Source organism: Arachis hypogaea, chromosome 4, assembly GCF_003086295.3.
Source record: "Arachis hypogaea cultivar Tifrunner chromosome 4, arahy.Tifrunner.gnm2.J5K5, whole genome shotgun sequence".
Lineage (NCBI taxonomy): Eukaryota > Viridiplantae > Streptophyta > Magnoliopsida > Fabales > Fabaceae > Arachis > Arachis hypogaea.
Genome location: NC_092039.1, coordinates 6,009,427 through 6,036,653, shown reverse-complemented (window position 1 = coordinate 6,036,653; position 27,227 = coordinate 6,009,427). Strand labels below are relative to the sequence as shown.

The 27,227-nt window shown below is 30.9% G+C and overlaps 2 protein-coding genes and 2 long non-coding RNA genes across 8 annotated transcripts; 2 read left to right on the top strand and 2 right to left on the bottom strand.

Annotated features, from left to right (window-relative positions):
* Positions 1–6,895: 6,895 nt before the first annotated feature.
* On the bottom strand, positions 6,896–7,246 carry LOC112796004 (cysteine proteinase inhibitor 1). The gene has a single exon (XM_025838239.3). It carries the CDS (start codon positions 7,244–7,246, stop codon positions 6,896–6,898), a length of 351 nt encoding a protein of 116 aa, XP_025694024.1.
* A 3,547-nt stretch (positions 7,247–10,793) lies between these two features.
* Positions 10,794–16,271, top strand: LOC112794172 (uncharacterized). 5 transcript variants are annotated; one of them, XR_011880581.1, is made up of 5 exons: positions 10,940–11,077; positions 11,158–11,254; positions 11,486–11,680; positions 15,164–15,399; positions 15,640–16,271. It is a non-coding gene; the product is annotated as an uncharacterized lncRNA (long non-coding RNA). The 5 variants fall into 5 exon arrangements; XR_011880583.1 differs by lacking the exon at positions 11,158–11,254 and having other exon boundaries at positions 10,815–11,077; positions 15,164–15,288; XR_003198745.3 differs by lacking the exons at positions 15,164–15,399; positions 15,640–16,271 and adding an exon at positions 13,051–13,496 and having other exon boundaries at positions 10,817–11,077.
* Positions 16,272–16,578: 307 nt separating this feature from the next.
* Positions 16,579–20,706, bottom strand: LOC112796003 (tonoplast dicarboxylate transporter). The gene is made up of 6 exons (XM_025838238.3): positions 19,900–20,706; positions 19,295–19,772; positions 18,057–18,100; positions 17,857–17,952; positions 17,075–17,588; positions 16,579–16,973 (listed from the first exon to the last, which is right to left on the bottom strand). Exons 1-6 carry the CDS (start codon positions 20,344–20,346, stop codon positions 16,903–16,905), a joined length of 1,650 nt encoding a protein of 549 aa, XP_025694023.1. The 5' UTR covers positions 20,347–20,706; the 3' UTR covers positions 16,579–16,902.
* Positions 20,707–24,522: 3,816 nt separating this feature from the next.
* LOC140184280 (uncharacterized) lies at positions 24,523–26,789 on the top strand. The gene is made up of 3 exons (XR_011880703.1): positions 24,523–24,703; positions 24,794–24,848; positions 26,462–26,789. It is a non-coding gene; the product is annotated as an uncharacterized lncRNA (long non-coding RNA).
* The last annotated feature ends 438 nt before the right edge of the window (positions 26,790–27,227 follow it).

Here is a 27,227-nt window from a genome sequence, read left to right as displayed (position 1 = left end):
TTTATTATATCCATAGGTATAGAGGAAAATTTGTGCACTGCAATTGGAAGTATATTTTTAATCATAATATATTTGCTTTACTATCTTATTTGTTTTGGATGAAAATATTACAGAAGCAAAGGACTCTTGATTTGAGAATTTTCCCAATGTAAGCTTAAGTATGTTAGCTCGTAACATTTATTAAATTATGTATGCTTGTTTATCATTTTTGTGTGCATAGATTGATTTTATTTTGAGATGCGGAGGAACATAATTCAATAGTGTAAAAGGAAATAGCTTACTGATTTACTTGTAATGATGGAAATAGCGGTTAATTTTTTTATATATTGAAAAAATTTGGGTGTAATACTTAATCATTGGATTTTATGGTGTTTTTCGAAATTGTGGGAACAGTACAATACGCCCCCTTGTATTGACAATACGCCCCCTTGTATTGTATATTTTAATTTAAAATATACAATACAAGGGGGCGTATTGTCAATACAAGGGAGGCGTATTGTACTGTTCCTATAATTTCGAAAAACACCATAAAATCCAATGATTAAGTATTACATCAAGATTATACCAATATGTAAGAAAAAAAATCGGAAATAGCACCACCTCCATTCAAAAAGCTGTAATTTTTATAGTAATAGGCTAGAGTTTTAATTTTAAATAATAAACTTGTAGGTTTGCTCATTCACTTCGAATTCTCCTTTTAATAACTCTGAAACTAGCCTTACTCTTGATTACCTATTGAATTATTTTGCCTTTTTTGGTAACTATTGTCATGATAATATCTATGACTATGAGCTATGATTTACTGATTTGGTGGGTTGTTATTATCTTGTACTTAGAGCTTGATGGGAGCCTATTATTAAATTTTATGTATAAGAAAATTATTTTATTGGAAGAGTTTTTAGTGCACCTAAAATATTGGTGTTCCAGTTATTTTCACCGTTGATTTGAATTATAAAAAATACATATAATATATATTAATTAAAATCGACTGTTAAAACGATTAAAATACCATGTACACTTGAAATTTTCCTATTTTATTACTCTTTGGTTACCTTATGTATAATTGATGCTATTTTCAATTCAGATTTGTACTAGCTACTCTCCAACGTCTGCGCTTGCTAATCCAATTCGCTTGACAAAAGCTTTACGTTGCACGCGCTTCCCCTGTTGTAGTATCTGCTCGCTGCTAGTGCCTCCTTCCATCTACTTTGCTCATTTTCTTCTGGTTTATTCTTTTTTGATTGATTTTGTTCTAAAATTTTTTATTAACTCCGAAACTAGTTTTAAACTATTGCCATAATAGTGTCTACGACTATGAGCTGCGATTTATTGATTTATTGGGTTGTTATTTTATATTTAGAGCTTAATGTGAATCTGTTATTGAAATTTATATATAAGAAACTGGATTCATTTTATTATTCTTTGGTTGGTTTATGTTCAATTGATGCTATTTTCAGTTCATAACTGTTGTCTTAGCTGATTAAAGGTATTTTTCTTTAGTCTGCTAATTTTGTACATCAATGTGTTTTTCTTTATTATTATATCCACAGGTATAGAGAAGGAAATTTTTGCATTACAATTGGAAGTTATGTTTCTAATCACAATATATTTGCTTTACTATCTTATTTGTTTTGGATGAAAATATTATGAAGGCAAAGGGCTCTTGATTTGAGAGTTTTCTCAATATAAGTTTTAAAGTATGTTAACCCGTAACATTTAGTCATCAATTATGTATGATTGTTTATCATTTTTGTGTGTATAGACTGATTTTATTTCGAGATGCAGAGGAACATAATTCAATGATGTAAAAGAAAATACTTTACTGCAACAGTAGAATAATAGCACTTCTTGTCAGTGAGTGAGCTGTTCTTGCATAATAAACTTGGCTATTTATAATAATTCTTTTTAATAATTGAACAATTAAAATTTTTCACAAAGCTTAAATGGCTTTTTTGTCTTACAAGAGCATTAGGTATTGCACACTCCTTTGTGCAATTTGTAAGAAAAAGTAAACAAACCTTAATTTCCTTTTATCTTTATAATTTCATTCAAAGACTAGTTTGACTTTTTTACTTTTTTTTCTTTTATTGATAAATTAATATTAGTATTAGTGTCGTCAAAATGAGCTAAACTCATCGGACCAATTCGTTTACCCATTTAAATAGGTAGACTTTACCTCTAAAATTAAGCTCGTTTAAATTTCGGGCTAAACAGATTGAGCCCGATTAACCCGAAAAAAAAATAACGGGTTAAACGGGTTAGCCTGCGGGCTAAATAGGTGGCCCGTTTATTTTTTTTAACATTTGTTTTAAAAAAAAAGCAGTACTTTTAGCCGATACTTCTCCTGATCCAACCCGAAAATCCGACTCATCAACTAAAAAAATGTTATTTTTAAAGGTTTTTGACCTAAAAGTGGTATTTTTTGTCAAAATATTTTTCAAAAAATAAAATTAAATGATAGATAGACTGGCCCGTTTAACCCATCGGGCTGATCATAAACAGTCTGGACTAAAAAATTTTGGCCCGCAAATAAAGTAGATTTAAACGGGTCAGCCTATTTAACCTACAAATTTAACAGGCTGCGCTTAAATAAATCGAACTAACCCGTTTGACGGCCCTAATTAGTATAGAATATCTTCTTAGACCTTCACTTTTTACATGAGTCTTTGCTGTCTATCCACCTATTCACCAGGGAAGACCATTATTAGAATGATGGATTGAAGATGGATTAAAGTGGCACAATAAACTCCTTACTATGGAAGCAGAGGTGAATAACATATGGCTCAATAAAAGTAGTGTTATTGTAATAGAATTTCATGCATAGCTATAATTTGAATTGTTAATAGTACAAATGCATCAGATTTAATCTCTTGTTATAAATTTAGCACCTTTATATTATGTTCTTTATTTTTTTTTTGAAAATTGTAGTTGAGGCTATGTCATACTAAAAGTAACTACTACTTTTGTTTGGCTTAAATACTTTATTGATATTTTTAGTAAGGAGTTTGCTTGCTAATTTATCATGGCATAAATATTTGTGTGGGTGCATGAGCAAAGAGAAAACATAGAGTTTGTGTCTTTGTGATTTTATCATTTTTTATGGATATTTTACTAATAATTCATGTGATGAGGAAATAGAAGTAATAATCTTTATTTTGCATTCTTTTTTTTTTCTCTTTATGTTTATGATTTGCTTTCTAATATATCTCTATCTATCCATCTATGAGTTATGTGTGAGATATGAATGGTTGTCTATACAAGTTCTTTTAAATAAAGTTAATTAATACTTGAAAATTTTTAATATTGCACAATATATTTTTTTTTGGATTATATATTTCTTTGTAATTGATGTCCACTGTCCTTTTTTAGAATCATCATGTTGGGTTCATACTTTCATGTTATGATGCTCTTTTGTGCTATGACCCTAGAACTGACGCCTTTTAAGTAAGGTATGTTAAAAGATTTTATTCATTATTGTTGAACTTAGTCCAATCTAATCTGGTAAATTATTCAACAGATTACTAATTGGCATTGTTTATTCAATAGATTACTACTACATGTACATTAACTATGGCAAAATGGAAGCAAATGTCAACACCATTGTTTATTCAAATTTCACCTTTTTTTCACTTTCTTCCCAAAATAAGGTTTAGATATGTAGACAGGATTATTTACTTTAAAATTTGATCAAAGCATCAACTAAAAGCTTTGATGTAGCTAACAGAATTTTCTTAACATAAAAATTTTGTATTGTTTAATATTTTTTGAGTAAATAATTTTTAAAAAAGTGTTTTTTTAGTTAATATTGTAGAATTATATATCTATGAGTTTAGTATTGTTTATTTAGTATTTTTTTATGTTAATATCTCAAGTTTAATAAATATGATGTAAAGAAAACAAGTTATAGCAAAAAAAAGTATAAACTATTGTAGTTGGTCATTTTTTAAGTTTGTATATAAAATTGTAGCGGTTCAAAACAGTCGTAATTTTTTAAAAAAACACACATAAATTTATGGCGATCGTGTAATTGTCGTAAATTATTTTTTAATTCGCTTACTAAAATAGCGGCAATAAACCACTGCAAAATCATTAACCTAATTAATGACGATTATACCAGCGATTCTTCAAAATCGACGCAAAATCAAATTTTCGTACCCTAAACAGTAACGATTATTGAATTGCTGATATGTTATTTTGCAGCTGTCGCAATTCCTCAAAAAACACTACCGCTATTCGGCATGTCCCTTGTAGTGTCTCTAAAAAAAATTAAAAAATAATTACTAGTTGACTGCAATCCTTGTTGGCTACTTAGCAAACGTTTCAAATAACACAATAAATGTTGCTTGATTTATTCAAAAATACCAAATAATGTTTAGTTTCACTTATTAGATGGAGACTATAAGTATTCAGAGTTTAATGCATTACATGTAGGGGTGACAATGGATAAATTTTTGTTCTATTCGACTCTGTTCTACTCTACAATAATCTTATAGAATTCGTCTTACTCTTATTTACAGATAATAAAAAGTTAAATCCTAATCCATTTTTGCAGATATTCACCTCGCTCCTATTCACCCATATAATAATTAAAATTTAATAAATTAAATTAAATTTTAAAATTTATATACACTGGAGTGAATAGGATCGGATGCGAGTTTTATCTAAACCCGATCCGGCTAAAAACACGCTCGGGTAAGGACGGGATGGGTATTGGGGGATAGTGTTGTCATGTATGTAGTTGTAAAATTATCTCAAAACTTCTCTACTACTTTACATATGAACTTCGATTATGTGCATTCTACATACTTGTCTAATTTCTTCTTGTCTGTCGCATTTCTCTGGTCAAAATGACTACCTTTGCCCTGTAATATATAGTTTTATAGCGATGGAGGATAATAATATAATTGAAAGAAGATTCATCCAAATTTAAAAATTAATATATAGTAATTTTTCCACTTAATTAGTCTAAAAGACAATAAAAGTACAATACAATATATACAAATATCATTTGATGTTAAGAAAGAGGTGTGAAGGAAGTGAGACTCTTGAAATGATCCCATGTCTTCTCCCACACAACAGCCTCATAATTACTGGATCCATATTCATCTTTGGCCTCCAACACGAAGCGGTAGTTGAAGCAACAACTTGCATATCGCCCTTCACAAGTTTAACCAGCTTGAGGTTCTTCTCAGATTGCTTGTTGTACTCTGTCACCGCAAATTCTGTAAGCTCGGTTACATGTGGATAGTTATTAACGTCCTTCAAGGCCGTCCAGTGGCCGCCAAGAGAAGCAGCCATGCCGGAGAGACAAGTAGAGAGGAGGGCAACGAGGACGAAGATGAGGTAGTAGCCATTATTTCTCATGGCTGGTAACCGTTTTTGGTAGCCAAGAGATTTGAATTTGTGTTGTGTTTTGTGGTTTTTGGTAGGGCTATGCATGATGGTTGGAAATTTATTTATAGGAGAGGAAAGAAAGTAGGTGATGGTGAATGGTGAATCGTGATCTTAGTTCCTGAATTCGCTACCGTGTAATATTTATAGCCATTATTCACGTCTCTGTTATAGATTTACCCTCCAACAATGTGGTCATTAACAAAAAACAACTATCCTCCTAAGTCTACACACATCAAAATAAATAAATAAAAATATTTTTTTTTGTCAGGAAAAATAAAAGTAGATTGAGATTTTATTATTTTGGTAACTCATATTTAAGTACAAGTAGTAATAATAATAATGTCACAATTCTATATAAGGGTTTGTTATTAATCAATAAGTTATTATATAAGACAAAATTTAAAATTCTAATACTTATTTAAATAAATCAGTGAGATAATTAACCTACTCACTCAAATTTTTTTTCTTTTTTTTTTTTTGACTTGAAAAGTTAGTTTAAAACTCACAAATTAAATTAATTAAAAGGTAAAATCTCATACCAATTATTTTTGGGCCAGATACAAAATTGACTATTATCTCAAAGCATTAACCCAATTTTTGAAAGGGACTCAGAGAGCCTAATCTTCGGCCTTCAAATTCGAGAGGGATCCAACAATTGACAACAAATCATTTTAAGAAGCTTTTAGGCCCGTGTAAAAAAAAAGCATTTAGGCTCATATGCTTCTAGTACTTAAATAATTTTTATTTGTACTTTTTCACAATAAAATTATAAACATTTGGAAAAACCCAACCAAATATACGTCATTCAAAGTACTCTAACGATTCGTGTATTCATAAAGTTGTGTTTATAGGCAGTTGTTGATAAGTACGTCTTAACGACCCATTGAGTTTGTTCAGAGAAATTGACGGGAAAATATTCTCATGAATCACAATCCAATTTAATAGTACGTTAAGAATAACCAAAACAAATCAATTTTTAATTAATTAAATTTTTATTCTTAAATTATTTTTTAATCCTTATATTTAAAAATTTAGGATATAAATTTAGAATTTAAAACATAAAAAATATCAAAGTTAAAATAAAAACTAATTCTAAAAAATATATAATATTAAATTAAAAAAATAATTAATTCTATAATTAAATTCATAAATAAATACGTCATTATCCTTTCTGTAGAGGACACCGAACTGAAGTTCAATTCGAAAAAGAACAAATGGAATCGACCTGTTTAACAACCTAAACTCTGAAGTCAATCAAGCGGCAAGAAAATCTATGCATAAGAGGCAACGCCAATCTCGCTTTTTATTTTTTATTTTCTATAATTTCCTCTAAAACAAAGCAATGAATATAATTCTGATACCTCAAATTAACAATATAATACAATAGTATCACATAATACTCAATAATAATAACACTAGTATAACATAATACTCAATAATAATAACACGAAGCTCATAAGAGTTTTTATTAATTAAAATACCAACAAAGATGACTATATGATTAATGAAGAAGAGTGAAGGAAGTGAGATTCTTGAAATGTTCCCATGGCTTCTCCCACACGACAGCCTGATAGTCTTGAGTCTTGGATCCGTCAGTTACCTTGAGGACAAGACGGTAATTTGTTCCAGCAACAACCTGACTCTCTCCCCTAACAACCTTCACCAGCTTCAGTTTCGCACCGGAACGCCTGTCGTACTCCGAGACTGCGTAGTCTGCGATCTCAGCCACATGGTGGTTGTTTTGGAGGTCCTTGATTGGCGTCCAGCCTCCGACTAGAGCAGCAAAGGCTGAGATCGAAGCGAAGAGTAGTATGGAGAGGATGATGACGTGGTGAGGCCTCGTGATCGCCATTCTTGCTTGAAGACCAAGTGTTTGTGTTATTGTGTGAACGAAGAATGCGGTTCGGGGTGGTTGCAATTTATAGAGAGAAAGAGGAAAATAAGGTAACGGTAAAGCGTGTGCCTATGCTTTAATAATTTGCCCACAAACTTCATTCATATTACGAGTCCATCATTAAGTAAATGCTTCAATTTTTTTGGTGACTAAGTAAATGCTTCGATTTATTATTCTTCGAAAAGTACATCAGTAATAAACACAGATCTCATATTTTCTTACTTCTTACTTATTGCTTAAGACTTCCCTTTTTGTCGTTTTACCAAGCTAAGTTTTGTTCCGGTAATATAACTGATTCTCTGATATTTAAAGAGTTTTTATCAATTAATAATTATATTATATAATAAAAGGAATAATAGTGACTAATAAAATATCACTTATGCCCTGAAGTTAACTATCAAGTGTGTGTTTAGATTACAGTTTGCAAACCAGAGTTTGTATAAAATTGATTTTGTAAAATTGATTTTGATGATAAGTTAGTTTGGGTTAACGTGATTTATGTTTGGTAATCTTTATATCAAAATTGATTATAGTAAAATAAATGTTGTTTGTATTATACTACTCAAAATTACTTTTAAATGAAAAATTACTAAAATAGACATCAATTTTATATACCTGCAAAATCAGAATACTATAAAAAATAATATAAAAAATATTTATCATATAAATAAAATAAATACAATAAAAAATAAAAATATAAAAGAGAGTACTATAAATTTTATAATGTCACACAAAAAGAAAATATTTTATAATTTTTTTAGTATCGTCAGTACTCTTTAATTTAGTATTGTTTTAGACTATAAATTTTTATTATTTATGACTTTATTATTATTTATAATTAATTATTTATTTATTTTGTCCTTTTTATAGGATCATAAAAAAAATTACTATTGATAATAAACGTAGTATATAATAATTACAATTACAATTACAAATTTTACAAATTCAGAATAAAAAAAATTAATACAAAACAAAAATAGAGTACATCAAAGAATAGAAAAAAATTATACAGATAAGAAATAATAAAAATTCCATAAAATCAACAACATATATCGTATAAACAAAAAAAATACCATAAAACGTACATAAAATTCATATGAATAAAATCAAATAAAAATAAAAAATTTCAATTTGTTAGTGATTGAAATAAATCTGAACGATTTTGATGAAAAAAATAGAACTAAAAAATTATGAAGAAGTAGGAAGACCTACAAAGAATGACTGTGAAGATAATAGTTACTAGTATCATTTTTATAGAAGAAAATGAAGGATAGGGTTGGTAAAATAGAAATATTTTAGCTTCTCCTAAACATGAAACGTGAAACGTGAAACGCAGAAGCTACAAATTTGAGCTTCTCCTAAACGTGGGTTCAAAGGTAGAATCAATTTTGCGTTCACAAAGATAAAAATTACCAAACATCAAAATGAAACTTTCAAGAAGCTCAAACGGACTTCTCTCCTCCCCAACGTATTTGTCAAACACACCCCAAATAATTACTAAGCATGTTATAAAATTTCTAACCTTCCAAATATTTTCTTAATAAAAATTGTACTATGTATGTAATATTATAAATCGACCTGGTTAATTATATAAAAATATCAAAAAATAAAGAATACAAATAATTGTGTAATGTAATAAGGTGAAGTAACCTGAAGAATTGAAGATATGAGTAACCTACCGACATACGCATGTTTCTTAGCTGGTGTCCACTTGGCACTGGTTAAAGGCTACTGTTTGCCACTAGATTTGATGAATCGGATAAAGTACGAAACTATGTGATTTGGATAGACACGGGCAACAAAACTATTTCAATTATTTAATTAATATTCAATGAATATTTATATTAAAAATGTTTAATGTTCATATATTTATTTTTGTGTAAATAAAATAATATTAAATTACAAAATGTAATTTCAGTCATTTTCGATTATAATTAAAATATGAAAGGACATTGGTCATAAGAGGAAGGGGACACCTGCATGGGGCCAATTCAACCCGCTAAGTAAGGAATTAAGATATCATAATTTATTTCGAAATGATGGGATATGGAAGAAATAATATTGGGAATTTTGAACACTCAACAAAAAAAAGACACGGCGCAAATTTGGAAGGGAACCATGTGCTGGTAGCCCACAGTAACAACAGTCACAGATGAAGACACTCAGCTTCACCTACCAAACTCAACTCACAAGTTATGACTAGCTCACAACGTTTCTGGAATCCACTAATGTCACCCACAATAATTATTCATTGCAATTAGCCTCGCACGTATGCATTTAAGCTAGTCGTTTCATTTCAATTAATGCATGCAATGTTAATATTTTTAATTTTTTATCATATGCTTTGTCTTTGTTTAAAATTTAAGAAAAAAATTTCTTGTGTTCTAATTTTTTTTGTCATATATGTATAATTATATTTTTGTCTTTTTTTTATTAATTTAAATATTTTTAGAGAAATATTTATAATATGACATTAAAATTTTATATAAAAAAATTTAGTTAAATTAAAACAACAAAGTTTTCTTATGCAAAAAAGCATGTCATCAGAAATACAATTACTTATATATACTTTGTTTTATCTATTTAAGTTCTTAATAAAAGTATTTCTAAGATATTTTTTTGTTTTTGAATATTAATTTAAGGAAAAGTTTGAGGCTTCGATTGTTAGACTAATATTTTTTGAAAATAAAAATTTTCATTCTTTAATTGATAGTATCATTTTTTAATTCTTTTATTGTCAAATCACTTTTGCATAGAAAGTTTTCTCTCATCATCATAAAAAATTAAATAATTATTTAATGAATATGGATAATATTTTTTAAAAGGAAAAAAAAAAAGAAAACACAGAAGGATAGTGTACTCATTAATGTATTGGTGGTACTCACACAAATTTGAAGTCCAAAATATCATGGATTTGGGTTGTCTTGTTACCAACCACTAGTATATAACTATCGACTTTGTTCGAAAAACAAAAATAGTGGACAAAAAAAACCCTCGTACCTAAAGAGTCAAGACCAGAAAAAAAATATGGTCAACACTTTTGACCACTAAACATTTGCTTATTATGATTTAGTTTAACTTTAATTCAAAATTTAAAATCATATTTTGAATAGTAATTTATAAGTTCCATCCTTAGTTATGATAGCTCTCTGTGATCTCTATTGATGGTGAATAAGTCGTGGTTTCATTTGTTTTTATTCTTGTTTGGTGTGCTCTTTTGTAAAGGTCTTAGTGAAGTGATAATTTTATGTATTATTAATTATTTGTAGTTTAATAATGATCTCCTTGATTGTGGATTGATCATTTTTATCAACAAACTTGCTTAGTACTTTGTGATAATATGGCTTAAAATTTTGAGCCAATCACTTTTTTTTAATCAAAAGTATTGGATATTTTATTGCAAAAAAAAGTAAATAATACATTTGTTATGAGATCAGAATACAAACATGGTAGAAAAGTAAGATATTTCCAACTGAAAGTAGAATCAGTCAAAAAACTTAAAAAGAAAAAAACATAGAATAGAAAAGTGAATTAAGAAAATTGGTGGTGGTGTCTCTGGTCCTTAAAGAATTCGTTAGCAAAGTACAAGATTTGGGATAGAATTTTTCTAATCGGCTTACGTTGCCTTCAAATATCTAAAGATTTCAATCGATCCATACTTCCCAAAGAATATTAGCTACTCTGGCTAAGTTATTCTTGAAGTCTGGTTGTTTCATTAATGTTTTTCCAAGTTTTATTTACCATTGCTAAGGTTGAAACGGTGAGTTTGGGGGATCAAGCTGCTCAAAGGTGAGTCCTCCCAGACACTTATTATTTGAGAATAAAAAATTATTGTATTAAGTGCTGATTTCAGAGTAGTAATACAACAGAGGCACTGTTCATCCGCATGAAGAAGGCGTTTATGGAGTTTCTCTTTTATTGTCATTCTATTATGAAGTAGTTTCTAAACAAAAGCACGAATTTTAGGTTGGCACTTTAAACTTTGAACAGATTTTCAGATTCCTTTTTCCTTTAATCTTTTTAGAAAAAGGTCAATTGGGGGTGGAAGAAGTGATATGCTTTGGAGTATTTCGATTTGACAGTATATTGTTCTGAATTATTTAGAGTTCAGATGAGGGAGTCTTTTACTTCATCTATTGAAACTTGACCGATTTGAATTATAATTTCTGAGCTAAAATTTTTTTGAATCAATTGTAGGTTCTAGTTTTCAGATGCATCTAGAAGTTGCTTCACTCAGAAGAGATCAAGGTTTCTAGCTTCACTGGGAGGGAGTCTGAAAGGAGAGTTCAAACCCAACTATGGGTCATCTATGAACTTTATAGATCCCTGTTTTGACACTCGCTATTTAATATTTTTTCAAGCACCGTCCTTCCTTCCAGGAGGTTTCTCCAGGTCAGGATGGTCTATTTCCTGCTTGAGCATTTAAGAACGAGATAAGCATGAAGTATTTATTTTTGTATATCTTATAGAAGAGTGAATGTGATTTTGTTAGTAGTCGTCAGCCTTGTTTAACTAACATTGCTAGGTTGAAGGCCTTTAGATCTTTGAAACCCATGCCTCCTTCATCTTTTGGTCTACTCAAAGTATCCCAACCAATTCAATGTAATTTCCGTTCATTTTATCTCTGACCCCATAAAAAATTTATCATTATTTTCTGCAATTCATCAATTAGAGATTCTAGAAGCTTAAAGCAACTTAGTGTGTAGATTGGAATGATTGTCCTTATAGCTTTTATCAGTATTTCTCTCCCACTAGCCGACAAAAAAAGAACGTTTCTAGTGATTCAGCTTTTTTGCAACTTTGTCTTTGACATAAGCAAAGGTCTCTGTCTTTGATCTCATGACGGTAGAAGATAATCCTAGATATTTGTCTTGTGCACCCACATTAGAGATACCTAATACGTTGGTCATGTCTTGTTTACTCTGCTGAGGAGTATTTTTACTGAAGAAAATTGCAGATTTATTAAGGTTTATCCTCTGGCCGCTGAGATCACCATAAACTCGTAGAGTATTCATTAAGTTTGTACAGTTGAATTGGTTTACTTAACAAAAAAGAAGCAAGTCATCTGCAAATAGTAAATGATTAATAGAAGGAAATCTATTGTTCAACTAAAGTCCCTGAAATAAGTTATTCTGTTCTTCTTTATGAAACAAAAAAGAAGAATTTCTGTACATAGTAGAAATAGATAAGGGGAGAGGGGATCTCCTTGACAAAGCCCTCTAGATAGTTTAAAAAAAAACAATAGGAGAACCATCCACGACAATAGAATAAGAGATAGTGGACACACATTCTTTCATCCAATTAATCCATTTATCAGAAAAACTCAACTTTTTCATAACAAACCACACAAGGTTCCATTTCACCTTATCATAGGCTTTACTCATCTCAATATTTAAAGCTAAATCATAATCACCATAGCTTTTAGATTAAAGAAAGTGCATGGATTCATGAGCTACCATAATGATATCACTAATAAGTCGTCCTCGGATGAAAGTGCTCTAATTGTCACTAATGATTTTATTCATGAGAGACTGGAGTCTATGTACTAAGATTTTAGAGATAATTTTATAGAAAATCTTACTCAAGCTGACGGGACTAATATGATTCATAGACATAACATTTGGGATCTTAAGAACAATAGTAAAATAATTCCTTCATAGTGATATTTTTTATAGAGATAGGAGAAAAAATTCACATGGATATAGTAAATCTTGCTTGGGCTGCTTTAATGGTAGTTTTCACATTTTCCCTTTCTCTCGTAGTATGGGGAAGAAGTGGACTTTAAAGGTACGACTAATTGGGGTTGTGGGAGAGCTATACAAGCGTCGTGCTGCTAGGCGAAGCGGTGGAGTGCTGCACCCTAGATGGCGAAAGTCCAGTAGCCGAAAGCATCACTAGCTTACGCTCTGACCCGAGTAGCATGGGGCACGTGGAATCCCGTGTGAATCAGCATCCTTTAAAAAAAAAAGAAGACTATGCCTTCGCCAAATAAATATTAAGTAATAATAGCATGGCACTTCGAGTTCGATTTAAGCCCCAATTAGTATTCTTTATTTAGATTATGTGGAAATGTTCCTTTTGACAATTTACATAATCCGTGTTACTAATCCCTTGTGTATCTTGGTGCTTCTAATGAGACAAATTTGAGTATGATTGAAACCTTTGATAGTTTTGTTACCTCTAAAGAAGCTTTTTATCGTTTTGCAAACTTCTGACTTGATAACAACCCAATAGAATTAAAAAAATTTAGTTGTAAAGCCATCATCTCCCAGGGCAGCATTTGGATTAATGGAGAAAATAGCTTTTCTGATCTCTTCATCTGTTACTGGCTTAGTCAGATTGCGATTAGTATCAGTTAACACTTTTCTCCTCAAATCACCTAGCACATCGGAGGAGTCTTGAATATCCCCTGCTAAAAACAACTCTTGAAGGTATCTCTGAGCCTTCGCCCCTATGGATTTTGGTGTGGTACACCATAACCCACTCTCATCTTCTAGCCTATATATCTTATTTTTTCTGTTTCTGACCTGATTATAGGAATGAAAAAATCTAGTGTTTTTATCCCTACACTGCAGCCACTTCACTCTAGATTTTTTCTTCCAGAACCTCTCTTCTTTAAGATAGGTTTCGGATAACTCATCCACAATCTCTAAAATTTTAGACTTCTCAACTAGCTCTGGATGCTCCTTCGAAACCGTGAGCCTGTCCTCCAATCTCATAATCAATTTCTTACCATTACTCATACATGAAGATTGCCACTTCACCAGTTTTTATCTGTATAATTTATGTTTTTGAAATAGTTGGTACATAGGAGATCTTTCTATATAAATTGGCCAAGTCTTTCTAATTATTTTATCAACTATCTCTTTTCCACATCGTCTTCTTGGAATTTGAACCTCCTCTTACTTTTCACTATTTTTGAATTAGTGATCAGCATGAGAGGCCTATGATCTAATCCCAAGTCCTCTAAATGAGCAACAATGGCCATCAGATATTCTTCTCTTAGTTTTTTAGAAATTAAAGCATGGTCTAACCATTTTCTGATGGCCCTTTTTTTACAGTTGTGATTCCACCAAGTAAACTTTTCACTTGTGAAACCCATATCCATCAGACCACTCCTATTAATAAATCTCCGAAAACTCTTAATAAATTGTAGAGATTTTTTTCTACCGCCCTCCTTTTCGTTGTTTGTCAATATTGCATTGAAATCCCTATAACTACAAATTTATCTCCTGCTTGATTGAGTATGTTGAGCAGTTCATCATATTGATTCTCTCGGATTTGATTTATACTGCTTAGGTGGACTCCCAATACTTTTCAAGTGATCTATCTTTCTTGGTCATCTACTGAATCCCATATAAAGAAATCCTTCGTCATCTGGATCTCCAATTTCACTCTATCCATCCATGCAACAACCAACCCTCCTGCCATTCTATGCGGATTAACACAGTAACTCTTTTTGTATCCACACTTTCTCATCTGCATCTCCACGAACGAGAATTTGATATTTTGTCTCACATAGATACATCACCTCGGGGGAATAGAATCTTTGGATCCCTTGAATATTGTGAATTGTCAGGGGTTTTTTCAAACCCCAGCAATTCTACATCATCATCTTCATATCGCTGTGGATGTCTGATTTTGGTAGCACCCTCCTCTCTTTCATCAACAGCTTCAATTTAACTACTCATCATCTCACCGTCCTGCCATTCTTCCATCTCCTCTTGCCTTCTTTTAGTATCAGCAACATTTTTATTATTCTCCTCAATAGTGTTCTTCCTTATCAGCTGTTTTAGTTTAGGTCTCTTATTGCAACTTCTGTTTTTTGTTGAATGCTGCCAATTTGAAAATTTCTTATTTTCTCTCGTTCTCCAGTTGCACCATGAGCAGCAGAAAAGGCTTGACTGGCTTGTGTTCTATATTCCACCCTATTACTGATTTTCAGCAACGGGGACTTATCCTGCTGAGGACTCACTTCTTTCTATTGCTAAGTAGGAGAGGTATGACTCCGATGATTCTCTGTTACGACTAGTTGAGAGAAACTTTTAATGAGGCTAGCTGGTATGGGCTTTCGATTCGCTTGCTCTGTTTTAGACTCCCATCTATTCTTGGTAGGGTTGAAGTTTTCCTTTAGCTCCTCTAATTTCCTCCTTATTAAATTAGCCTTCAGATCTGGTTTTCAGCTTTCCTTTTTATTTTCCTGATCCTCCAAAAGTTAGTATTTTACTACAGTTTCTTATTTCATGGCCCAAAAAATCACAGAAACAACAATAAATTCCTAGTCTTTCATATTTTAGAAGGATTATCGAAACTGTTCCATCAGGACTAACTATTTTAATTGATTGTTTCAGGGTATTTGTTACATTCACATTAACTCAAACCTTCAACACACGATTCTCTCTAAGTTTCATTGAAAATAAATCCGCCTCCAACACTTTTCCTAGCCGTGAACCCACCTTCTTTGTCGCTTCCTTTGTTTTACAGAATTCAGGAAACCCTATAACTGAATTTACATTGGGATATTTGAAAAATTCTGTTTAGCAATATTCATGTTCGAATTCCATCTCCTTAGATGAATGATGAACTGTTTAAATAGCCAAGGAGATCCTCGTTTCACTCTAACTACATCTGATTCATGTAAAAAGAAGAATTGAAAAATATTATCTCCATAGAATTTAATCCTAAGTCCCTCTCGATGATTCTAGATAGCTTCGAAGGCTGCCTCTATCGTCCCTGAACTAAAACTCCTGTCTGCCATAATTCTCCCCACCAGGCTATGGTCATATTTCTCCATATCAAATTTGATATCGTCATCCTCTAGGAAAATTATTTCTTCTCCTAGATTTTCAGTGTAATTTTGATTTCTCATCCTCATCCTCTTCATTATTAACATTGTAAAGACACCCAATTAAAAAATATTCGAATTTTCATGTGTTAATTCTCACTCGTTAATTATTACCAAAAGACATTCAATTGATTGTATTATAGATCTATCTTGTATGTTATTAAACTTTGGTGTGCCATTTGGATACAATTTATTATTCATTACATTTGAATATTTGATTACAAATCAATGACAAGTATCTATCATCGTTGACTGAAAAATATAAATGGCTAATTAGACCATGTCATGGTACAAGAGAGAAAGAAACCAAATCAAACTAACACACTATGCTAAGTCATAATGAAATCATTACAATTAAAATATAACCACAGCTGCAAATATACAGAATATATTATAGGAAATTGAAGATTCTTTGAACTAATTGGATTGAAATTTAACATGCGGATTGACCTGTAAAACAAATCTTCAATTTCTTTTTTTATTGGTGAAAGAAAACAAATTACAACATAAATTGATAAAATCTTCTCTTCCACAGAACAAAGATATAAATTAAAATCAAGAAACAAATAGAGACGGAGATCTTTCTCTCCCTTCTTTCTTTTTTCTTTTTCCTATTGATATACTACTATGTACAGGACAACAGGGAGGGTATTTCTTTTTTTTTTTTATCTTCTTTTTTTTTTTCCAATACTTACCTATATATATATATATATATGATAGACACACCAAAAACTTTACAAACCAAGTTGGAATTTGGTGAAGGAATCAATCAAGTCCGTATAGGAGCTTTTGCCTGTGTCACCCATTGAGTTCCATCATTTGTTCCAAAAACAACACTCCCTGCGATCGAGAGCAAGACTTACAACATGAGTATCATTTTTAACCAAATTACTAAACTTATAAATATTTAAAAAAATGAATTTATTTTAAATGTAACGCACCTAGTGTGGGCATGAGAATGGACAGGACGACAATCCCGGCAACCTTAAGAGGGACACCGAGCTTAAGCATGTCCTTAATTTCAATGTGACCAGTGGCAAATCCAACAACATTTGAAGGTGTGGAAGTTGGAAGCCAGAAGGCAAATTCGGTTGCAATTGCTCCGGGAACCATGAGAAGAAGAGGGTGCACATGCATAGTCCTAGCAATGTGGTACAATAGTGGCACAATAAGTGTGGCAGTGGCATCATTGGAAGTTATGAACTCGGTGATGATGCTACTAATTAAACTGACAGCAGGTGCAATTGCCCAGAATGGTGCATCTTCCAAGAAATCTATGGCTCTTGAAAACACATCTGCTAGCCCACTAGATTGCACTCCATCTGCTAAGGCAAAACCAGCTCCTAGCAGTAATATTAGGTTCCATGGTAACTTCTTGCATTCATTCCAGCTCATTAGCTTCTCCCCTTCTTGCTTCATGTTTGGGATTATGAACAATAACACAGCTACCAAAACCTACATCCAATGAAATCTTGTATAAAATCCTTCTCATTATTTCCCATGATATTCTGGTTTAAGAGATTCGAATAATACTCGAGAATTAATTATTCATACGAGTGAACTGGTTACTCGACCAATTCAAATTATTTTGATTAGGAGAAAGTTATTAACCGAATTTAATGATATATGCATAAGAGATCAAAATCAAGAAACAAATACACCAAGTCCTATCTCTAGATTGATAACTTTGTTGAGCTAAAAAGAAAGTGGACAAGGTACTTACACTAACACTTCCGTCACCAACAAGGTTATTGAATAAAGATCCCCATCCAGGAATATCATCTGTGATATTTCTAGTCATCCATAGTAAGATCAGCAGCTACGTTATTATATTCATCATAGATAACCCCTTGTTATTAATTATATTAATGCCTTTGTAAACAAAATTAAGGAATTGGAATTTGAATTTAGTCTCACACTCACCCCAAAAACAGACAGGACCATCTTCTCAGCAAAAGACATTGGACCTGTAATCACCCCATTACACAATCCAAATTAAAATTGCATAAGCTTCTACTTCTGTAGCTAATATTATGTGTTGATTAAAAATGCAGTTAGCAGTTTCAATGGGATAGAAAGTTACCAATTTGTCCTTTACTATTCTTTCCAATCAATCGTTATTTCATGTTTTAGTTTTCCAAGTAATAAACCTCGGAATTCCTTGTTCAATTGTATCACTATAGCTTGGCTAGAATTTTGCAATATGTAAATAGGTGCGTGGAATGATGATAAATGCATCTTATAGTGACAGTTAAGTTTGCTAAGAAATAATTGAGGGCATATTGAATATGTTAAGCTGTATTAAGAGTTTAATTAATTTCAGTTGAAAACATATCTAACTGTCAGATATTGAATGCGTATTTAAAAAAGATGAAGTTTTACATCCTTGAACTCCCCCGTGGACAAAACCAAGTTAAACACAAACACGTGATCCACCTATTTTTCAACATCATTTTATTTAATTATTGATAATTGATTGATATATACACAAAAAAACGTTTAGCAAACGGTAACCACTTGAAAAACATGGTATGAAAATTGTGGTGCATGTACCATAAAAGGAAGAAAAAAAATAAGATGGAAAATTGTGGTCCACTAAGTATTATTTGGTAAATGGCCCCATCGAAGGGTGAGGCTTTATGTTTAAGCCATAAAAAAAATAAAGAAAAGAAAAAACAAGAACTAAGGGTGACGCTTTTGGTCCCTATACGTGCCACATAGTTAGACACACATAATTCATGAGAATGAGAGGTAGATTTAAATGTTGAATAGAAAATATTAAAAAGAAAGCCACAAATGAAAGAGTTACATACGGCTGTTTTTTTAAGTATAAAAATAAAAATAGTGATATATTTTAATATTGTAATTTTTTATATTTTTAAAATGATAAAATATACATAAATTGAAGAGTTTGATTTCTATACTTCAATTTTTTTAATTTTTTTTAACATAAATTAGATGATTTGATTTATGTACTTCTCATAAATTAAGACCGTTTAATTATCAAACGGTCTAATTTTGTACCTCTAACAAATCAGATGGTCTAATTTTTACTTTTCTAATCAAACAATTCTACATTTAAAAATAACACATCAACCGTCCACATTTCAAAAAAAACACATTACCACTCCAATATCAAAAACAAAAAAATCTTTACATACCTAGAGCTTCAAGGTCCCTCCTTAAATGGGCTTTTTCCAAGTAAGCAGACAAGGCCCGGGCCGAGCCCTTTTGAACATACAGGGAGCACATGATGCACCAGAAGGCAATGAGCAAGACAGCAGCGACAGGGAAGCCATAGAAGAACCAGGTGCTGAAGCTAATGGGCTTGGCACCAGGCACAAGGCTCTTCCACATCCCAATCAGAATAAGGTTGACTCCCGTGCCCGTTAGCGTGCTTATCCCTCCGATGGGTGTAGCGTACACCACAGTCAACACAACTGCCCTGCTGAACTTGTTGACCGCCTCCGACTGCTCGCTTGGCGGTGGTAGCCGCTGCAGGATACCCGTGGCCACCGGCATCATCATGACCGCCGCCGCCACGTTGTGGAGCCACATGCTTACAAAGAATGTGGTGGCGCACAGACCCATGAGTAGCATTGCTGGGTTTAGCGGGTCGCCACAAAACAACAGCGTTACCTGTGGGTCCCATGTCATGTTCCCAAATCCCAATAAAAATGTTGATCTTTATCTTAATTATAAATTAATTTTTTTGATAATAAAGATGATGATCCTAATGAAAAGAAGAGAGTGATGGATGACTCACATTCAAAGCCAATCTTCTATGAACGTTGTATCGTTCAACAGCGAGAGCAAGAATGAAACTACCCAAAACAAGGGTGATTACATCGTCCATGTAAGAGTGAGCAACACTATCCGCAGAACCGATTCCAAAGAGAGGGAACAGGAACAGGGGGCACAACGAAGTCACAGGCAGCGGCACCGCCTCCGTCACCCACCACGCGAATACCCATGCAATCACCGCCAGCATCTTCACGCTACTTGCCGGAGCATCCTTCAGCTTTACCAACAAGCATATCAGCAGGGATAGCAAGGGTCCTAGGATTATGTACAAGTTCTTCAGTGTTAGAAATGATTTCAGGGTCATCACTTGCTGGTTGCTGCTGTGTGATGCTGAATCTTGGACTGGCAGCAGTGGTGCTTTCATGCCCTTCTGCTGCTCCTCCACCGACCCCCTCTGTTCTCCGCTCATCTTGGAATATGCTGGTTTGGGATTTTCGGTTGTATGTTGTAACGGGAAAGAATCATTATAGGAGATAGGTTGTTATATACATGTATAATAATTGAGTGTGGGGCTTTATTTCTTCAATTTTCACAAATCACAAGGTACCATGAAGTAGGCAAATTGGTTTTTTTCTTTCTTTCTTTTTTTATATATTAAATATAAAACAATGTTAGGGGACAGCAATTTTTATAATTGTTAGCCATCAACTAGCCATCAATAATGATTTGATGGTGTGAAATTTGTGTGAGATTTTATTCAATAGCTTACTTTTTTTGTTGATTATATATTGGCCAAAATTCAATAAAACTACTGCCCTCTAGACTTTTCCTTAAATATATCTTACATCATAATTTTACAAGGATTATAATATATTTGTAACTAAGTGATTTAAATTAGTCCAGTAATTAATTTATCAATTTTTGTTTAAGTGCTGAAAATTTAAATTTTATTTTATCTTTTATATATATATATAGTCATTTATTTGACAAAAATAAATTCTTAAATAAAATTTCAATTTACAAAATTGTTAACTTGTCGGATATATATATATTTATTGGGACCTTCAAACGTTTACACAAACAAATTATATACCATCGATTGTTTTTTGTCAGTCCTGCATATGATTAGTTTCTGGGATGAGATTATAGTTACAATTTAGTTAGAATTTCTAACTTGAATTACTTGAGTTCATTGTGCGTGGATCATTTTAATTGAAGACCGCTGTAAACTGTAGCATTGAATAGTAATTTGGAGCGACTTATAATAATGTATATGTCCACCGTGTGGAAGTGGTGGCAATATGATAATGAGTGGGGACAAAGGGTCCTTGATTCCAACCAATGGGGTCCAGTTATGACCGAATTATTATGGAACTTGGCACATTTATGTATTTGTACCTTTGGAAATTATTGAATGTGTTACGACGTAATAAAAAGAATGCTTCAAGAAATTTATATAGGCAAACGCGCTGAGTGCAGCTGTGCTTTAAGAAGTTAAAGTGTATCATGAATTTTAACTTGTGAATAATGACATTTATTTTATGAGACGAATAACAAGGACTAATACTTCTATTAAAAAATAAATAATTAATTAGTATTGATTTAAATATAAGATGAATATAAAAAATGTATCAGCTAACATTTTTTTATTTTATTAGTTGGAAAAAACAAAATGCATTAAGGTGAAACGATGTTCCTAATTTCCAACTACTACATGCTATTTTTGTTTTCCTACCGTCTACCGAGACAGGATAAATAATATATAAAAATAAGGATCCGGCTATATATAGTTACGAACAGACGACCCATGAAAAGGGTAAGATAGAGTGTATCAATAGTCCTGTTTGGAGTAGAGGTGGCGTGTGATTTTAATCGGTTTTGAGTTAAAAATTAATTCGAATATTAATTTTATTTTTGATGAGATTTGAATTGCATAATTTTTTAAAAATAATTTTATCTAATTCGATCCAATTTTAAATAATTTAGATTGAATTGAATTTATAATTTTATAAATTAAAAAAATTAAATATATATATAATAAATCTAAATAATATTTTAAAAAAATCAATAATAATATAATAATAGAAATAAAATTATAGGTTAGTTAAAATAAATAAATAAATTACTTTTTGAATATAAAATATTTATTAAATAATAATAATACATGAATAATATAAAAATGTATAACAAATTATACATGTTATAAATATAATTGTAAATATAATAATAGAATAATAATATTATAACACATTGTACAATTTGGATTGGATTGGATCAATTATGAAAAGTAGATCCGAAATTTGATTTGATCCAACAGTTTGCAATTTGATTTGAATTAATTAGATGAACGGTTTAATTTGAATTAGTTTGGATTTAAACTTCTCGGAGGTGTTTTTTATTTTGGATTTTTTTTAATGGGTATTCATTACGACCATTCTAAATGTTGATAGAAAATATTATTTTTTATTCCTAATTCTAAACGTGTATATATATCTACACTGTTTTAAACGTGTTGACAGTATAGGAGGATAAATTTGGAGAATGAATTGGTTAGTTAATTCAGGCATATTACTCTGAAGTACATATACAACGAATTTTTTAACAAAATAATAACAATACATTGCCAACTTCTTAGCTGAACCACCTAACTTGAACAAACTCTTTTATATGCTAACTATGAGTTATTTTTCTCAATAATTTTTTTGTATTAATTAACTGCCGTTTCAGTATATGAACATTATAAACTAGCTGTATTATTTGTAACTCGGTATTTGTTCTTTTAATTATTTACAAGACTTGAATATGGCTTGTGATTTAGAGTACATATATAATATATAATATATAATATATAATTTTGAGATCTAATTCTATTGTTTGATAAGTCATATAAAAGTATTAGTAAATTGAACTATTTAACAACATAGTAAAAACTAAACAGTACACTACTTATAAAATATGACTGAATTTTTTGTTATTATATTTTTTAACAATGTACATTTTAAATATTACTGAAACCAATTTTATAATAACACTGATTAAATATGATTAGTTTTGTTTCCCAAAATTTAAAAAATTGTTTAAAAATAACATAATTTCTTTTATATTTAAGATGAAAACCAACTTCAAAGTGATTCACCTTACTAAAGTGAAACAAAATATATAAAAGCATTCATTTGATTTTTATTTTTAGAGCATGCAATAAATTCTACACAAATAACATTGGTCCACCTAGGAGACAAAAAGATTGTGAAATTGAGTAATTGACCAATTCCAAGGCTACATACGTGGCAGTGACAAATGATGAATGTGGAATCATCATCGTTTATTCGTTTATGGTTGGAGATATCAGTTCTCTGTTTTCTTTTTTTAATGATAAACAAAGAAGGATTTCAATATCTTATTTAATCACAATTCACTTCTTTCTATTTTTTACTAGAATTATAGTATTTTTAAAATATGGATAAGTAGTACTTTCAAAATATTAAATAAATTAATCAATAAATAGATTAATGACGATTTGACTATTGACCACTTCAATTCGATATGCATTCGTTTCTCTGGGTCAATTGATCTTTTCTTTTCTCACTAGGCACTATCATCTCATGTCCTATATCAAATCAAGAGAAATAAATAATGGCTCGGTAAAGGTCCGCAGCGTTTTAGAAATAAAATGTTGCTCAAATTAAAATAACATATGTAGTATACAATTCATATTTTAAAAGATATTGTAATGGTGATTGTTACACAAATGAAGATGATTATAATGATATTCTTTTTGTAAAAATGATAGTTGCATATTAATATGTACTAGTGTTTTTAACTTTTTATCAGTGATAATATTAAGGGAATATAGTTTTTCTAAAATTATGTTAATTTTTTTTTACACAAATAAATTATTTTTATAAAAAGTTCTAAGAAACAAAAATTTTCGCCAGCTAAAAAAATTAGAATTTTTATAGATTAAAAAATTAAATAATAAATTTTTTAGTTATTATTTTTATGCGAAAGAGTTTAGTTTTTTATTAATAATTAATTTTAACATTCATTATTTAAAATTTAAAAGAATTTAATTTGTATATTTTTATATTTGATTAGGTATTAAATTTTTAGCACAAATAAAAATAATTAATTTTTATACTTATTATTTAAAAATAATAATATTTTTTTCTTTTTCTATATAAAAATATAATTAGATATTAGTAAAAAAATTATATTGATAGTTATAAAATTAATTTAAAATTAATTTTTTTTAAATAATTGAATCTTGATTCTAATTATTAATCACAACATTAATATTTTTTCTAAATTATATAAAATAAATATTTTAAGAAAGAGAAATAAAAATGTATATTATAATTTTTTATGTGAATAATATTATGGGAATATTTTTTAATGATATTTAATTATAAATTTTGTAAACCTCGGTTAAATTAGTAAATAATTAGTCAATAAATTAATTTTTAATAAGGAGGATTAGAAATGTAAATATTATATCAAATTAGGATAGAGCTCATTGAAACGAAAATTTTGACACTAATTTCGAAAGAAACGGTCCAAAATTAGATCGAATGGGCCGAACCGATTTAACCGGACTATCGATCCAACCGGATCAGCCCTTTTAAGTGAACCCAACAGTGCCTTCTCCCTCATTTTCAGTAGCACGAAGTTGAAAGCTTTTTCAGGGAGGAGAGGAACGAAACACCCCGTAACCTTACGATAAATTTTCAACTCCCGTAACTTTTTCGTCTGAGCTCCAATCGCCGTACTGTTTGTGGCTACGCGTTTACCGTGTCGAATTCTACGTTTCTATTGGAATAATTTCATAGGTAACTCGTTATTTCACACTCAGCCTTCATTTCTCCAATTTTTGAGTTTTGAGAAGGAATGTTGAATTTCTTTTCTTTTTGATGTTTTAGGAGCTAATTAGCTTGAGAAAAACGTTCACTCTTACTTATGTGAAACTTGGGTAAGGTGAGGATATGATAATTCTATTTTAATTTCATTGGATTTGAGCTTTGAGTATTAAATTGGATATATATGTGTTATAAATGTGTATTAGGTTGTGAATAAATAATTAGAACTTGAAATTGTGAATACTGGAACTTGGAGGAAGCAGATTAGTTGAGATTTTGAGGGCTGTGTTCTTTTAAGAAAATTGTCTTAGAATAATACTTGAGAATTGGCTAAGGTATGGTTTAGGTTTTTTGCATTTAATATATAATATTTTGTGAAAACTTAGGCTAGATGACCATACGATAAGTTGGAATGCAGGTGTATGTTAATGTTTAGTCATTTGTTGTCAAATATATTTGGTTGGTGCTTGTGGATTAACTGGTTATTTGGTGAATTATTGATTTGAGATATAACTATTGTGGAGGTTGTTGTGATAATGAGGTATTTTGTGTTAAAAGTCTAGGATTTGTGAACTATGATTCTTGGTTGAATTTTGGTTGTTGGATTTGAATATTCTATGAGTATAATTGTTGATCTGAGGTAGATTTATTGTGGTGATTGTTATGATGATGAGGAAGGGTACATTGAATTGAAAAGAATGCAGATTTGGACCCGAAAAGGGTGGCAAAGTCCGAATTTTAGAGGAGATGCTGTCGAAATTTTATAAAAATTAGAGATTTTGTTTATATGATTATTTAAAAATATTTAGATTCAAAGGTTATATGGTTTGATTTTGAGTTATTAAGAAAATGAGCATGTTTTGAGTTTGATTCATTTAGAAAAGAATGAATTATATTTTAAATTGGAACTATTGAGGGACGGAATGGGAAGTGTGATAATGAAGGATAAGTATTGAATATGATTTATGTATGATGATGAATGAGATGCGATTGAGAATGATGTGGATGTTGATGAATTATAACTGAATTATTTATATGGCTTATGAATTTGAATAATCTAAGATACGGGATTTCCTGGATTAAGTGTCGTGGCTTGCCACCACGTGTACCAGGTTGAAAAATCGATACTCTGTTGACCCTACGACGTAAGTGTGACCGGGCACTATATAAATTCCCGGGAATGTTACTCCCATTGAGCAATATTGATTATTTGAGAAAAACTATGCATAGACTCTTTGGGATGCACGTTGGGGGACAGTCTAAGTACAATTCAAACTTGTCGGGTTGGCTGGATAACCGACAGATGAGCCTCATCAGCCATAGGACAGGCATGCATCATATGCATATTACTTGAACTACTTGCTTGTGCTTTAATTGGGTGTGCCTATATGTACTTACCATATTAAATGCGTATTTGTTACCTGTAGTAATTGTAACCTTCTTGTGTTTGCCTTTATCTGTCTATTTGTCTGTGAAAATGCATGATGAAGTTGGAGGTATGGAGGAATGGCAGTATGGGACTTAGATTTAAGGTTATGTTAAGTTAGGTTTAAATATTCTTAGAAAACCACCTTTTATGACTTCTGTTTAATACTTTAAGCTCTATAATATGAGAGTCGGCGTTCTAAGATTGCCTCTGGAATTCTCAGGACCTTATATATTATATGTGTGGTACCTTTACCATACTAAGAACCTCCGGTTCTCATTCCATACTATGTTGTTGTTTTTCAGATGCAGGTCGGGAGCTATCTCGTTAGGCTTTTGGACTCTTAAAGCGGAAGGGTTACTGGGTAGCTTTGTTGTATAGTGATGTATATATATGTACTTAGTTTTTTCTCCACATAACTTGTCCTTTTTTATCCTCTTAGATATTTATGGAGAGGCAGGATTGTGTATATGTACTTTTGGGTTTTGGATATGTATGTATATATGTGTAAATATTCTCACGCCAGTCTTGACTTCACAAGTTGAGTTAGGAGCTTGTTATTTTGTATCTTTGGCACTCTATTCCTACTTCTGTTATCTTGTGTTTAATAGTTACGATTTTCTTAGTACGCAAGTTGACTCGTTCCTTGAGCGTTGCACTTTTATTTTGCGATTTTTATTTCCTCTATTCTTCAAGGCTCCTAGCATATTATAATTCTTCTGCTATTATATGTACTCATTTTATTTTATAGGTCGTAATACCACACCACCTCTATTTTACGACTTAAGCGTAAAATTTAGTGTGGTAGGGTGTTACAAATTTAATATATTTTTTATAATTTTATGAATTTATTTAAATTATATTATTTGATTAATTTTATTTATTTTTAGAACAAAATAGTAGATAGAGAAATAAAGATTAAAAGAGAAAAGAATGAGAAAGATAAAGAAAGAGAGAGAAAATTTGTTAATTTTAGAGAAAAAATTTTATTCTAATTGTAATGAATGAATATCTCGTGATACATTTTGGTTTATCAAATTAGTACTATAAAATATAAATTATAAGTTATAT